At 48.0% G+C, this 12,521-nt stretch overlaps 1 protein-coding gene across 1 annotated transcript; it reads right to left on the reverse strand.

Annotated features, from left to right (window-relative positions):
- Positions 1-8,402: 8,402 nt before the first annotated feature.
- LOC133889150 (transcription factor MYB4-like) lies at positions 8,403-10,285 on the reverse strand. The gene is made up of 3 exons (XM_062329620.1): positions 10,004-10,285; positions 9,758-9,887; positions 8,403-9,257 (listed from the first exon to the last, which is right to left on the reverse strand). Exons 1-3 carry the CDS (start codon positions 10,134-10,136, stop codon positions 8,765-8,767), a joined length of 756 nt encoding a protein of 251 aa, XP_062185604.1. The 5' UTR covers positions 10,137-10,285; the 3' UTR covers positions 8,403-8,764.
- Positions 10,286-12,521: the final 2,236 nt, after the last annotated feature.

Below are 12,521 nucleotides of genomic sequence, written 5' to 3' on the forward strand. Positions count from 1 at the left end.
GCCCGACTAGAAAACTGGGGTCTACCCATTGATCCTTCACCGCTGTGTAAGGGAGTGATTATTCTTTGGTTTGATCATTGTATCCTCTTCCTCAACGCTGGAGATATCGATGGTTTCGACTGGCTCAAATGGGGCAGGGCCATCTCTGGTGCCAGCACCAGAACCGCTTGCTATGGTGCCCCTAGGGACAAGAGGGCCCACATGCATGCTTGCAAGGTTGGAGCTGGCGACCCTTGTGCTTCCATCCTTGCAGAGAGAGACACCCTCTGCTACTCTGTCTTGATCTTTTGTCCGATCGGGATTATTGATATTTTTGACGATGAAGAAGAGGTCGACTGGGATCTCTTGGAGAAGGAGATCGACGAGAAGGGGAAGGCATAATTGAAGGAGGCAGCTCAGGCGGGGAATAGGAGGGCCAAGGAGGAGGGAGAGAAGGACGTGGAGGAGTCCTCTTCTTCTTCATCCTCGTCCTTTGACAGCTCGGGGGCTGGCTACTGCATCAACTTCTGCAACGGTAGGCTAGAGATGAAGCGCATACGCCACCTCACGCGCCACTGTTAGTGCTTGTAGTTTTGTTCCCTATCTTTGTAAGTGCTCTTTTTTCTTGCCCCGATTAGTCCAGATACTAGGAACTCGGGAGGGTTTGCAAATCATCTTTTGGATATAAAGTTTATAAATATGACTGAAGCCTTGGAGCCGCATTTTTTTCCTTTGATCGGAATGCATGGTGATCATCTAAACGTGTAGCCTTTCATGTTTTTGTGTGCACTTAAGCCTCTGTGCCTCACCCTTCCCTCCCCCCTCCACTGCACACTACGGTTTTCTAGCGACCGAAAGGTGTGATGGTAAGTATGACTATAGGGTGCTAGGTGCAACTGGAGCGATGAACCCTCTCATAGGTTTATGCCTAAACATGACCATGACAGGTGCTAGCGAGGTGCAGAGGGTTTGGATCCTGACGCCTTTGGCGGAGGACATGGACCTTGTCGTTCCTGGTGACAGAGTCTGCGGCCAATTGTCGGGGCATGAGACAAGTTCTTTGACAGAGGTGAGGTAGTCTAGGAGCTTGTTAGCGGTGGATGGAGGCGAAGCAGACAATTAAGGCCGAGGGAGGCAGTTTGTGACCCCCTCAGTCCTGGCTGCCCCTAGATTCCAGCATGATGAACATTCTTCTATCCGATGTCGGTACAGACTCCTTTCTAAATTTGTTCTGGATTTTCAACTCAAAGCAATTCATTCGGATCCGGGTGGTGGTTGCGACCCAGGGAGGCAGTTCACGACCCCCTAGGACCTCAATAGTGGTGAGGCTCTGGATGCAAGGCCATCTGGAGCCTAGCGGTGGTTGCCGGAGGTGACGCCAACCGCGACAAGGCTCCGGAGGTAGGGCCATCCAAAGCTCGACGACGGTTTTCGGGGGTGATGTCGATGGCTAGGCCGAGGGAGGTATTTTACGACCCCCTTGGCCCTTAGCCGTGGGGAGGCTTCGGAGGCAAGGCCATCTGGAGTTGGGCGATGGTTGCCGGAGGTGACGCCGATGGCTAGGACGAGTGAGGCAGTTTGTGACCCCCTTGACCCTTAACGGTGGTGAGGCTCCGAAGGCAGGGCCATCCAGAGCCTGACGGTGGTTGCTGGAGGTGACACCGATCATGGCGAGGCTCCAGAGGCAGGGCCATTCGATGCTCGGCGGTGGTTGCTTGAGGTAGATGTCGACCGCAGCGAGGCTCCAGATGTAGGGCCATCCGGAGCCCGTGGTGGTTGCTGGAGGTGACGCCGACTGCGGTGAGGCTCCAGAGGTAGGTCCATCTGGAGCCCGGTGGTGGTTGCTGGAGGTGACACTGACTGTGGCTAGGCTCCGGAGGCAGGACTAAAAGTGCATCTAGGTCCCCTAAGTGGGTTTTAGCTTATTGATGACAAAATGATTAAGGAACTAATATGTTTATCGAAGCTATGAACATGTTTTAGTCTCAATTGTGAAGACTCACGACGATTTACGCCCCTCGAAAAGAAAAGAGAAGCGGTGTGTAGTACTCAATAAGATTTAAATTGTTCTATCTTTGAAATTGAGTCTAGGTTAGCAGTACTATTAAGAGGGTTACAATTGTTTGCTTTCATGGTGTCTCAATGCTCAAAATAACCTTTTAGAATCAATAGTTGAGAGACACATTCACCCACGAACACCGGAAAAAATAGGCAGTGTGTACTGAGTCTGGAGTCTCCGGTGTTCACCGGATACTCCGGTACTCAGTGTTTTAGGCCGGAGTCTCCACCAGAAGAGCCTCGGTTCCGAATATTTTTAATTGTTCGCAGTCTCCAGTGTTCACCGGATACTCCGGTAGTTGGTGAATTTTTGGCCAGAGTCTTCGAGAGAGACTCCGCCAAGAGTGCCTCGGTTAAGCTTTTATTTTTAATAGAAAAAGACCGGAGTCTCCGGTGTTCACCGGATACTCCGGGAAGAAAAAGTTTTTTGGCCGGAGTCTCCGACAGAGACTCCGCCAAGGGTGCCTCAGTTAGCATTTAATTTAAATGACGGGAGTCTCCGGTGTTCACCGGATACTCTGGTACCTGGAGAGGCCGGAGAGTCCGGCAAGTCTCCGGACTATTTCTTCGTGGTGACTAAGTCTGGTCCGGAGACTCCGGGCAGTTTAACAGAATCGTAATGGCTAGTTCTGACACCGTTCTGACCCTATTTTGGATTTCAGGCCGGAGACTCCGGTGTTCACCGGATACTCCGGGGTAGGAATGTTAGAACAGTAACAACTAGTTTTTTAGGATGAGCTATATATACACCCACACCCGTTAGCATTTATTGCTTGCTGTTGCTGCTAAGCTCCACGTTCACAAAGCTTCTCAAGAGCATTTAAAAGCCTTACAAACATCTCTAGTGCTTAGTTTTGCGCCAAATTTGAGAGATTGTGTTTGGGAGTGAAGTTAAGTTAATTGAGCATTGAGTTCATCATCGAGCATACATTGTGATCATTTCTCTTGGAGCCTTGTGCTCCTAGACGGTAAGACGTCGTCCGTAGAGCACCCAATCATTGTGGAGTGCCATGAGAAGTTTGTAATCGACATCGACTTGAGTAAGAAAAACTAACTTGATCTTTGTGGTCGCTAGAAGAGGATAGGGTTGGAAAAGACCCGGCTCTTTGTGAGCTCCTCAACGGAGACTAGGCACTTCTTTGTGAGGTGGTCGAACTCTGGGATAATTTCTTGTCTCATCACTTGCGCAAGTTTTACTAGTTGTGTAGTTTTGGAATTTTTCCCATATAATTAGTTTTTGTGATCATCTTGCTATTAACTCTTGTTGTTTAAGCATTGTGTTGATAATAGAATTAGTACTATATTTTAGTCCTTAGTTATACTTGCTTAGCTTCAGTTGTTCTCGAGATTCTGTATAGACGGATACTCTGGACAGACCGGAGTATCCGACCTTCACCGGAGTATTCGATATCTGTTTAATCCGGTGTTTAGTTTTAATATTCAGAAAAGCCTATTCACCCCCCTCTAGGCAACTTTAAGTACATTCAAGGACCACATGGAGCCTAGCGGTAGTTGCCGGAGGTGACGCCGTTGGCTAGGCTGAAGGAGGCTAACCCTCTTGGCCCTTAATCATGGTGAGGTTCCGGAGACAGGGCCATTCAGAGCCTGACGGCGGTTGCCAAAGGTGACGCCGATGGCTAGATCGAGGGAGGCAATTTGCGACCTGCTGGGTCCTTAACCGCGATGAGGCTCTAGAGGTAGGGCCATCTGGAGCCCGATGACAGTTGACGGAGGTGACGCAGATTGTGGTGAGGCTCTGGAGGCAGCGCCATCCAGAGCCGGACGGCAGTTGCCGGAGGTGACACCGATTTTTAGGCCGGGGGAGGCAGTTCGCGACCCCCTCGACCCTTTCTGGCGGGGGTCGAATGGAGGGCGCGTTTCACACCTTTTGTGCAGTGTGCATTGAACGTAACATTATTCTCCTAACCCCTTGCATCTTATGGTCACGAGCGGGCGGAGGGCATGTTCTAGTAGTGCTATTGTCATGTATGCCATGCGTGTATACTTGCGCGCATGCATGTATGTATGATATGAAGTAATTTTTGGGTTAATCAATAAGCTGATTTGGACCTCAACGATGCTGAGGCTATGCCCGTTCCATGTCTCTCTGGCATGTAGTAATACCGGAGGGTCTGAGACCTCGACAGTACTGAGGCTGCACCCGTTTCACGCCTCTCTTGCATGTAGCAATGCCGGAGGGTCTGAGACCTCGACGGTGCTGAGGATTTGCCCGTTCCACGCCTCTCTGACATGTAGCAATGCCAAAGGGTCCACACCTCGCCGAAATGGAGGCTATGCCTTTAAGATGCTAGAGAGTTTGTTACCTCTCAGGCACGGAGGCTATCCCCTTCAAGATTCCATAGGGTTTCTTACTTTTCCGACACGAAGGTTATCACCTTCAAGATGCCAGAGGGTTTTCTTAAGACATCTTCATGTGCGGAGATTTCCACGACATCTCTATTTTGTGGAGGTTTTTAAGACATCTCCATGTGGCTGAGGTTTTCAAGACATCTACGTGTGATGGAGGTTTTCAAGATATCTCCGTGTTGCAAAGGTTTTTAAAACATCTTCGTGTTACGAAGGTTTTCAAAACATCTCCGTGTTGTGAAAGTTTTCAAGACATATCTGTTTGTGAGGTTTTTAAGACATCTTTGTGTTGCGGAGGTTTTCAAAACATCTCCGTGTTGCAGAGGTTTTCAGTACATCTCCGTATTGCGGAGGTTTTCAAAACATATCCGTTTTGCAGAGGTTTTGAAGTGTTGTGCGCTATTTGAGCAAAGGTGTGACTTAATTTAATTCTCTACAATTGAACAGAGATATAGCTTAAGTTTTACTATCTACTATTGTTACCAAACAGTTATCTATTGTAGAGGCCCTCAGCAGCTAGGCTAACTACTTTCAAAGTACGATGCCCCTTCTGTCATGAAAATTTAACCAGCTAGGCAAGCTATTGCCAGATGGTTATGGGCGTACCTTTGCCAATATAAGGCCTCCCCAGTAAGGTCGGAGGCCTAGAAGCCCTCGTAGATCCTAGGAGGGGAAAGGGTTGGTCTCTCTAGCCGGTGTCGTCCGCCGAAGGGTCTTGGCCTAGTGGACCTTCTGGACATCTAGGGCCCTCCTGTCGAAGCCATCGTCCTTTGTCATGACCAACTCACTCAGTATCGAACTCGGTATGGAAGACACTCCGAAGGCCTCAATTAATTCAGTGGTTCAGGCAGGGCCTCCTACGCCGAGGGCCTACTGCACTCCTTTTTTGCTAGGGTTGTTAGTGTGACTCAATCCTCGTCGCTGAGGTATTGTACTATCGGTGGCAGAGTAGGAGGAGGTAGAATAGGCCGAGGGGGGCACGATAAGGTCCAAAGACCTACCTGTCGACACATTCCGATTTTACGACCCCTGGACTACCTATCACCGACTCTTTCCCTTGCGAGGCGTCCTGCCTGCCTCTCGAGGTACTTCGTCCGGAAGGCTATAAGGCTTTGCAATTCTCGGTATTATGGCCACGCTAGGCTCCATGTAGGATGCACCAGTACTCTTCTTGTGGTACCGGAGCCTGTGTTCAGTGTCGAAGGCGTTGGCATGATCTATGCGTACCAGAGCATGTGGTCTCTCCAGAGCCCCCTTCCATAAAGGGAGGTAGAGGAGGCTGCCTGACAGCCAGATTCTCAGAAGGTGTCCTAGGCGTCATCACAAGAGATGCCTTGAGGGTGGGCCCAGGCATGAGCGCCCCTGGGGTTGAGCGCCCAGAACCACAAAAGGACAGCCTGCACGGCTACGACCTCGGCTGTAACCTCTTGGGGTGCTGCGAGGTCCTCCCTACGCTATTGTTGGAAGGCTTCTGCACCAGCCGGGGCCTGTGTGCTAGCTTGGGCAAGGGCCATCGCTGGGTTGACGGTGGTCGTAGGGTCGTCGTTCCGTCCGATGGTGAAACTGGTGGGTGTACATAGCTTGCATGGTTGTGGTGTTCATGTGGACCCTCACACAGGTGTGGCTAGGGAGTCGGCCACCTGTGCTGCGAACTTGGTGGTATTATTTTTGGGTGGCATCCTACCTTTCTTTATACTTCTATGTTCGAGTCCCTGCAGATGGTGCGCTGTTGGCGAAAGAAAAAGTCTTCCATGAACAAGTGCGGCAAAAACATCTTCTAGAGAGGAGACTCAAGCTTGGAGAAAAAGTAGAGAGGAAGAAAAACTCATGTGTTTTTTTACCAAAAGATTGGTCCTCCTAGTGCTGATGGCTACGGGTCTATATTTATAGTGTCATATCGTGTGTAAGTATATAAGTATGCCTCTTATAGTGACAATGACATGGGTTATGACTATATCACATAGACCTAAACCGATTGAATCACACAGCCCGGGTCTAGATACAATACTTTTACATCTGCCTAAAAATATTATCTACCATGGCAAATACAGTGGTGTGAATTGGCCTAAAGTGTGAGGCTTGGCCAGTCGTAAACTACGGCGCCACACTATTCTAGGTGTCAAAGTGGCCTTCACTTGTATTGGGATGTCAGGGCAGGTACCACTTGCACCAGCATTAACTGTCTGTCACTTCGTGTCAAGCCAGTTACAGTTGATGTTCTCTTTTTACAGATATTCTCTCAGGAGGCTAGCTAATTCTCCTGTTTTGAGAAGCGGTGGCCGGATGGGTCCATAGCCTCCGGAAACTTTTAGCTTCTTCGGAGAATCCGAAGACTTTGGATGAGCTCTTTATGATGTCTCCTTAATGATATCTATGGATTGAGATGTTTTTCTCAACAGAGGCTATCAAAAAATGTAGTTCTGAAGTCTAGCTACTCAAGTATTGCATACGCATCAGTAAAAGTTCTTTTCAGAGGATTAGTAATGCAGCATTGCCGGCAAAACTAACGGCCGCGGAACTTTCCTTCACAGCAGCCGCTACAAGTTTGTTTTATCTATCTTTGCTGCACGTGCCATTGTGCATCTAACTTGTACATCATACGGCGGTTCGGTTCCTCTTTAATGGAGTGATCTGTCATCGGTAAACAAATGGAACTTCAATCTATCTGAAACAATATTTTTTCATTTGATTTACTACCTTTTTCCCCTTAAACTGATAACTACTTCAGCTGTCGATCAAGCTTTCCTACAGATGGGGGGAAAACTATTTATATTTTCAACGATCCATTGAAAAGACAAGGTTTTATTCAAAACTCGAGTTTGAACTCCTCTAGTGAGTTGGAATTCATCAATGCACAAAAAAACTAACAAGCTGCTAAAATTTTTACGAGAGGAAACTAATTGACTGAAATAATTAGCATACCGGGTCATTCTTACGAGCAGTATGTCTGACGTCAGCGGTACGTCATATTTATGCCTACACCAGGTGATAAGTTTTCTGCATACAATTTCCCCGTTCTAGATATGGAGCCAGTTCTCTATATATTGGCAATGTTCTCAAAACCCGTATTCGGTGAATGCCTTTTGAAACCTTCAATCCAAAGGATGAATTCCATATCCTACACTCTACTTGTCTACTCGGGCAACTCCTCTGACTTGAAAAGAGTGTGTTGGTGTTCACATCTTGTTTTGGAAGAATGAGCATTGTTTACAGAAAAAATTATTGTCATTGGCGTATACGATCAACATCATAAAGGGCCCATTGTTGTGGTGCTCATGAAATTGTCGGCGATAATTAGCAGTGTATTCCACTCATCTAGAACAGCTCAAAAGATATCCTCGACAATACAGTATCTGAACCCTTGCATAAACATAGGCAGGAGCAGGAGACCTGCTTGTATAATCGGACTGTTGACATAGATTAACCATAAAAGGCATAAGTTGTAATATAAAACTGACAGCACAATAGGTATGCGTGATTCCGCATCGCACATGTTCTTCGTTTACTTTTTCCAGATCAAATAAAGGTGATGCATAATCAATTAGGAGACAGCCAGATCTATTCTTGTCATTATTTAACTGTAAACTACACAAAAGAAATTTTGCTTCAGTTTGTCCCAGTCTGTGAACACATGTTTTTCAGACTATTTTTTTAAAGGTAGGGAGAGATAATTTCCCGATCACCTAGTGAACATGACACTAAAAACGAGTTAAGGTATATTCAAACGTCAGAATCTGATCTTATTTTCTTCTCGGTGTAAAACCGAGAATAAACCTTGCCGATTCTACTCACACCTGAGCCTCACCGCTAGCTGGAGCATGAACGATCGGACGCTGAGGCGAGTGTGGCAGCTGGGCGTCGAATGCCGGACGCGCACGTTCGCACCCAGCAAGCCAACCACTCGTCCTTTTCTTTAGGTGGTTACCATTTCACCTCAACTGCGACAGACGAGCGTGCACTGGAGAAGAACAGATCACAAGAGTACAAGACTCAGTCCGTACACTAACTAGCTCAGCATTCACAAGATGTGATTTCATAACCGAACACGAGTCACATACAAGATGAATTTAACCAACCAATTTAGAGAAGCAGAGTCCATTTTCCGGTGATCTCTATCGTACAGAGATATCTGCACATCGTGCAAAAGAATTCTCAGAACGCTCCGGTTTCGATCACTGATATCTTCTATTTCTATACAAGAAGGTAAACAAGATCGATCAAAGTTGCCTGGTGCATCGCATTCGTTCTGCCTAATTCCCTCATGGACACTCTTCTCTTTTAGCTATGTCCCCTCCGATGCAAAGATGATCAACAGAGAGAAGAAAAAGAACAATCAATTAGCCAATAAACTGAAAACTCTTTAAATTTGCGGCAATTCTTGCACGTCGCCGGACTCCATGAACACTTTGAGCCAGAAGTCAATGTCATCGGCGGCGCCGGGCGAGCCAAACGCGTGGGAGGGCTCCATCGGGACGTCGAAACTGTCCAGTGGCATCGACAGCGTCTCCGACCAGAAGCTCTCGTCGATCTGGAACTCCTCCTCCGAGGTGAAGCTCTCCTCCTTTGCGACGGCGAACCCGTAGCTTCCCGTGTTGCCTTGCTCCGTCATCGATGACTCGGTCACCGACGACGAGGCCGACCGTTCAGGAGACACCGGCACGGTGGTGGCCGGGACGTCGGGCGTCCTCCTCGCGCCCCCGCGCTTGGGCGCCGCGGGCCTATTTTTCTTACTGGCGCCCGCCGCCTCGTGCTCCTGCTTGGTTGGCTCGAGCCGCTTCTTGAGGTGCGTGTGCCAGACGTTCTTGATCTCGTTGTCCGTCCTGTTGGGCAGCCTGGCGGCGATCGCGGACCACCTGTGATCAAACAAACGCATAATTCAGAGCTCATCAGTGCACAGCTTTGTCAAAGGATTAATTTGGCGAGGAGATAGCATGTTCAATGCTATCTCTGCGTGATTTGATTCCCCCTACGGGATCACAAGCAGTTGTTTAACGCCTAAGTGCATGTTTTTTTTACTGCACTGAAATCAAGGAGGCACAGTTCACCCACGAGAACGTCCAAACAAGATGGAATCTCCGGCAGATCTCGCGCGTCATCAGTGACGCGATTAACTAGTAACCAAGTGGCTAACACTTGGATTTGTTTTCTTCATTGGCCTCGAGGAGGGGCCCACCCATAAGGATAATGTATTGTAACTTGTAAGTCCCCACATGGGCAAGGGGAACAAGTCTAAATTTTTCCCGTTTGAAGCAACAACGATTGCTCCAATTTAGCAAAAACTGAAAAGGTAGCAATGCAAGAAAGGGAAAGAAAATGAGGAAAAAGAAGGTAAACTGAGGAGAGCAGTACGTACCGGTTGCCGAGCACCTCGTGGAGGTGGATGATGGCGTCCTCCTCCTCCTTGGTGAAGTTGCCGCGCTTGATGTCCGGCCGCAGGTAGTTGATCCACCGGAGCCGGCAGCTCTTGCCGCACCGCAGGAGCCCTGCAACAGCATCGCACGCACACATCTCGTTAGCACTCTGCGCTCGGTTGGCGAGGCACTACGCGCGCGCGCGGGGGGTCTAAAAGCCCCAGAAGCAGGTCGAGTTGGTCGCTCACCGGCTTGCTTGGGCAGCGCGCGCCAGTTGCCGTGGCCGAAGCGCTGGATGTGGGCGACGAGGATCTTGTCCTCCTCGGGCGTCCACGGTCCCTTCTTGAGACCCATCTTCTCGCAGCACGGAGCCCTCCCCATTGCTAGTCCTCTCCTCCTCTGTGTGTTGCCTGGAGCTGTGCTCGCTTGGTTTGTCTGGTCGAGCTGTGGGGCGTGCGATGAGAGATGGAGATGGATGTGTTTGCTGCGTTTTCTTTGTCTTTTGAGGAAGGGAGCACTACTGTCCTGCTCGTCCTGTAGAGCAAGGGAGGAGCAGCGAGGGTGTCGGGTATTTATACTTGGCGCCGGGCGCTTTAGAAACGTGCAGCAATGCGTCAGTCCAGCTCCGCCAAGAAAAACAAATCGAAAAAAGCCAATGCGCTCGTCAAGGCAATTTCGCGGAAAGTGGCTCCTCTTCGTGGGGCACTTATTTTCTCTCGTATTTATGATTTGTTTATGGACTGTTGGATGAAGATCTAACCGCTGAAATATTTTTCTTTCACCTACTATTTATTCTCAAACCCATCTCCGGCCGCTGTCCATCTCCCTTCCCTAGCCCTGTTCTCAAACCCATCATCTTTGCCCTGCCAGCTCTCGAGGGGCATTGATGCTTCAGGACCTTGTTCTTGGCTGCCTCTTGATGTTGTTACCAGCGGCGCGGAAGCCGTGCATAGCCCTAGTCTCTGCGCACTCCACTTCTTCTGACTCATCCCTCTCTCTAGCCAATAATTGAAGTTGGGATTTTCCTTTACTATCGTCTTCCTATTTAGAGCTTGCAGCCATCCTATTGTCATCACTCTCCTCCCTCCTCCACTCCAATTGCCGATGGTGCCATCATCGCCTCTGCTCACTGGCAGTTACTCCACGGCCCCTACATCCCTTCCTCTAGGGTGTTGGCCCCATCAAACTCTAACTGAACATGAACTCTAACCTAGTAGCGGAGGAAGGCAGTACCAAAATAAATATAATAACGGCGTGTTGACAAAGTTAAACGAAGGGAAAGCCGATGCAAGTGACAAGGCGGCCCGAGGGATCGGGAGCAGGAGAGACTTGCCGGCGGTCAGGATCGCATGACGGAGTACACGCGTCGACATCAAAGCGCTTGCTTAAGGTGTAAGCAAGATGGTGAGTCATGTTTTGAGAAGCGTGCAGGCGGTTTCGCGGTTTGGCCTCAAAACTGTGAGAGGACTGGAGGAGTATGTGGCACTATCGCGAAGCTTGCGTCGAGGCGAAGCTAAGTCGTGAAGGCGCCGTGGCCGTCCGATGAATGGAGAAGAAAATGGATAAAAAATACTCTCGGTGGTAGGTAGGATTGCACTACAAAAGAGGAGTATTTTGGGAAAAAGCTAGGAAACTTAAGTGCCAAGTTTCCTAGGCCTATAAATAGAAAGGTAGGACTAGAGAGAGCTTTGAACCAGCCACTTGAGCCCCCTTGTGCCACTCATTTGAGAGCCTTAGAGTTAGGTTTTTAGAGTAAAGACGGATGAGTGCTTAGCCTATGTAATAGGTGAGAGTTTTGAGAGATAAATCTTTATAATCCGTCTAAAATAGAGCTGACCTTTTTGAGTAATTAAGTTTATGTTTTTTGCATATGCTTGAATTCTCCTCCTTCTAGTTTCCCTCTATTGGTTCCCTTGCAAGTTTGCAATTTTTTCAATTTTCGGTTTTGATTTTTATTTAGGTTTTTGGGCTAAAATTTTAGCACCTTGTGAGATTATTCTTCTTGTTGCTAGAGGCTTAAAAACTCACATACGAGTGTATGCTCACGGGTCTTGAGTCCCCTTGCCACTAGACTATCATCTTGGAGGATAACCTTATCCGATGTCCATCTTATCTAGTTTCTTTGGAAGTTGCGAGTTTTTGTACACAAAGACACATAGAATGGTCCTGAATGGAACCTATGGTTCATATTCCATCTGTGGAGTCATGTTGCTATGGAAGTAGTTTTCTTGCTTTGTCTCTTTAATTCTTTTGCTTTCGTTTGAGCGTTTTGAGGTGCATTGGGTGAGAAATAGAAAAAGGTCATCTATTTTGAAAGAAATTTGTTGAGACGTCTATTCACCCCTCTCTAGTTATCATTCTCGTTCCTACATTATATATACAATAATTTTCTTACAACTCAGCATTGGAAGGTTTAAATCACTTGGAGCTTATAAATGAACCGGATTATGGTTGCGATTCTTGCGAAATTGTACATGAATGGTTGTAAACATTTCTCTGCATCGCTTCACAGAATGCATACAGAGGCTGTGTCCTGCTGGTTTAGCATGGAAGTCACTCGGCTTAACCGCTAATGTTCAGCCTTCAGCGGCTGCGAACCCACGACGCGATGGGTGTCGTGCCAGTAGAAAATCAGCAAAGAGACGTGTAGGATGAGAACGGTGCTCAGAATGAATGAATATGTGCCATATAAATTTTTTATAAAATAGATAGTCTATTTTTTTTCAGCAACATTCTTTAAAACGTATAAACAGAAACATATATTTT

This window comes from Phragmites australis, chromosome 13 (genome assembly GCF_958298935.1).
Source record: "Phragmites australis chromosome 13, lpPhrAust1.1, whole genome shotgun sequence".
NCBI lineage: Eukaryota > Viridiplantae > Streptophyta > Magnoliopsida > Poales > Poaceae > Phragmites > Phragmites australis.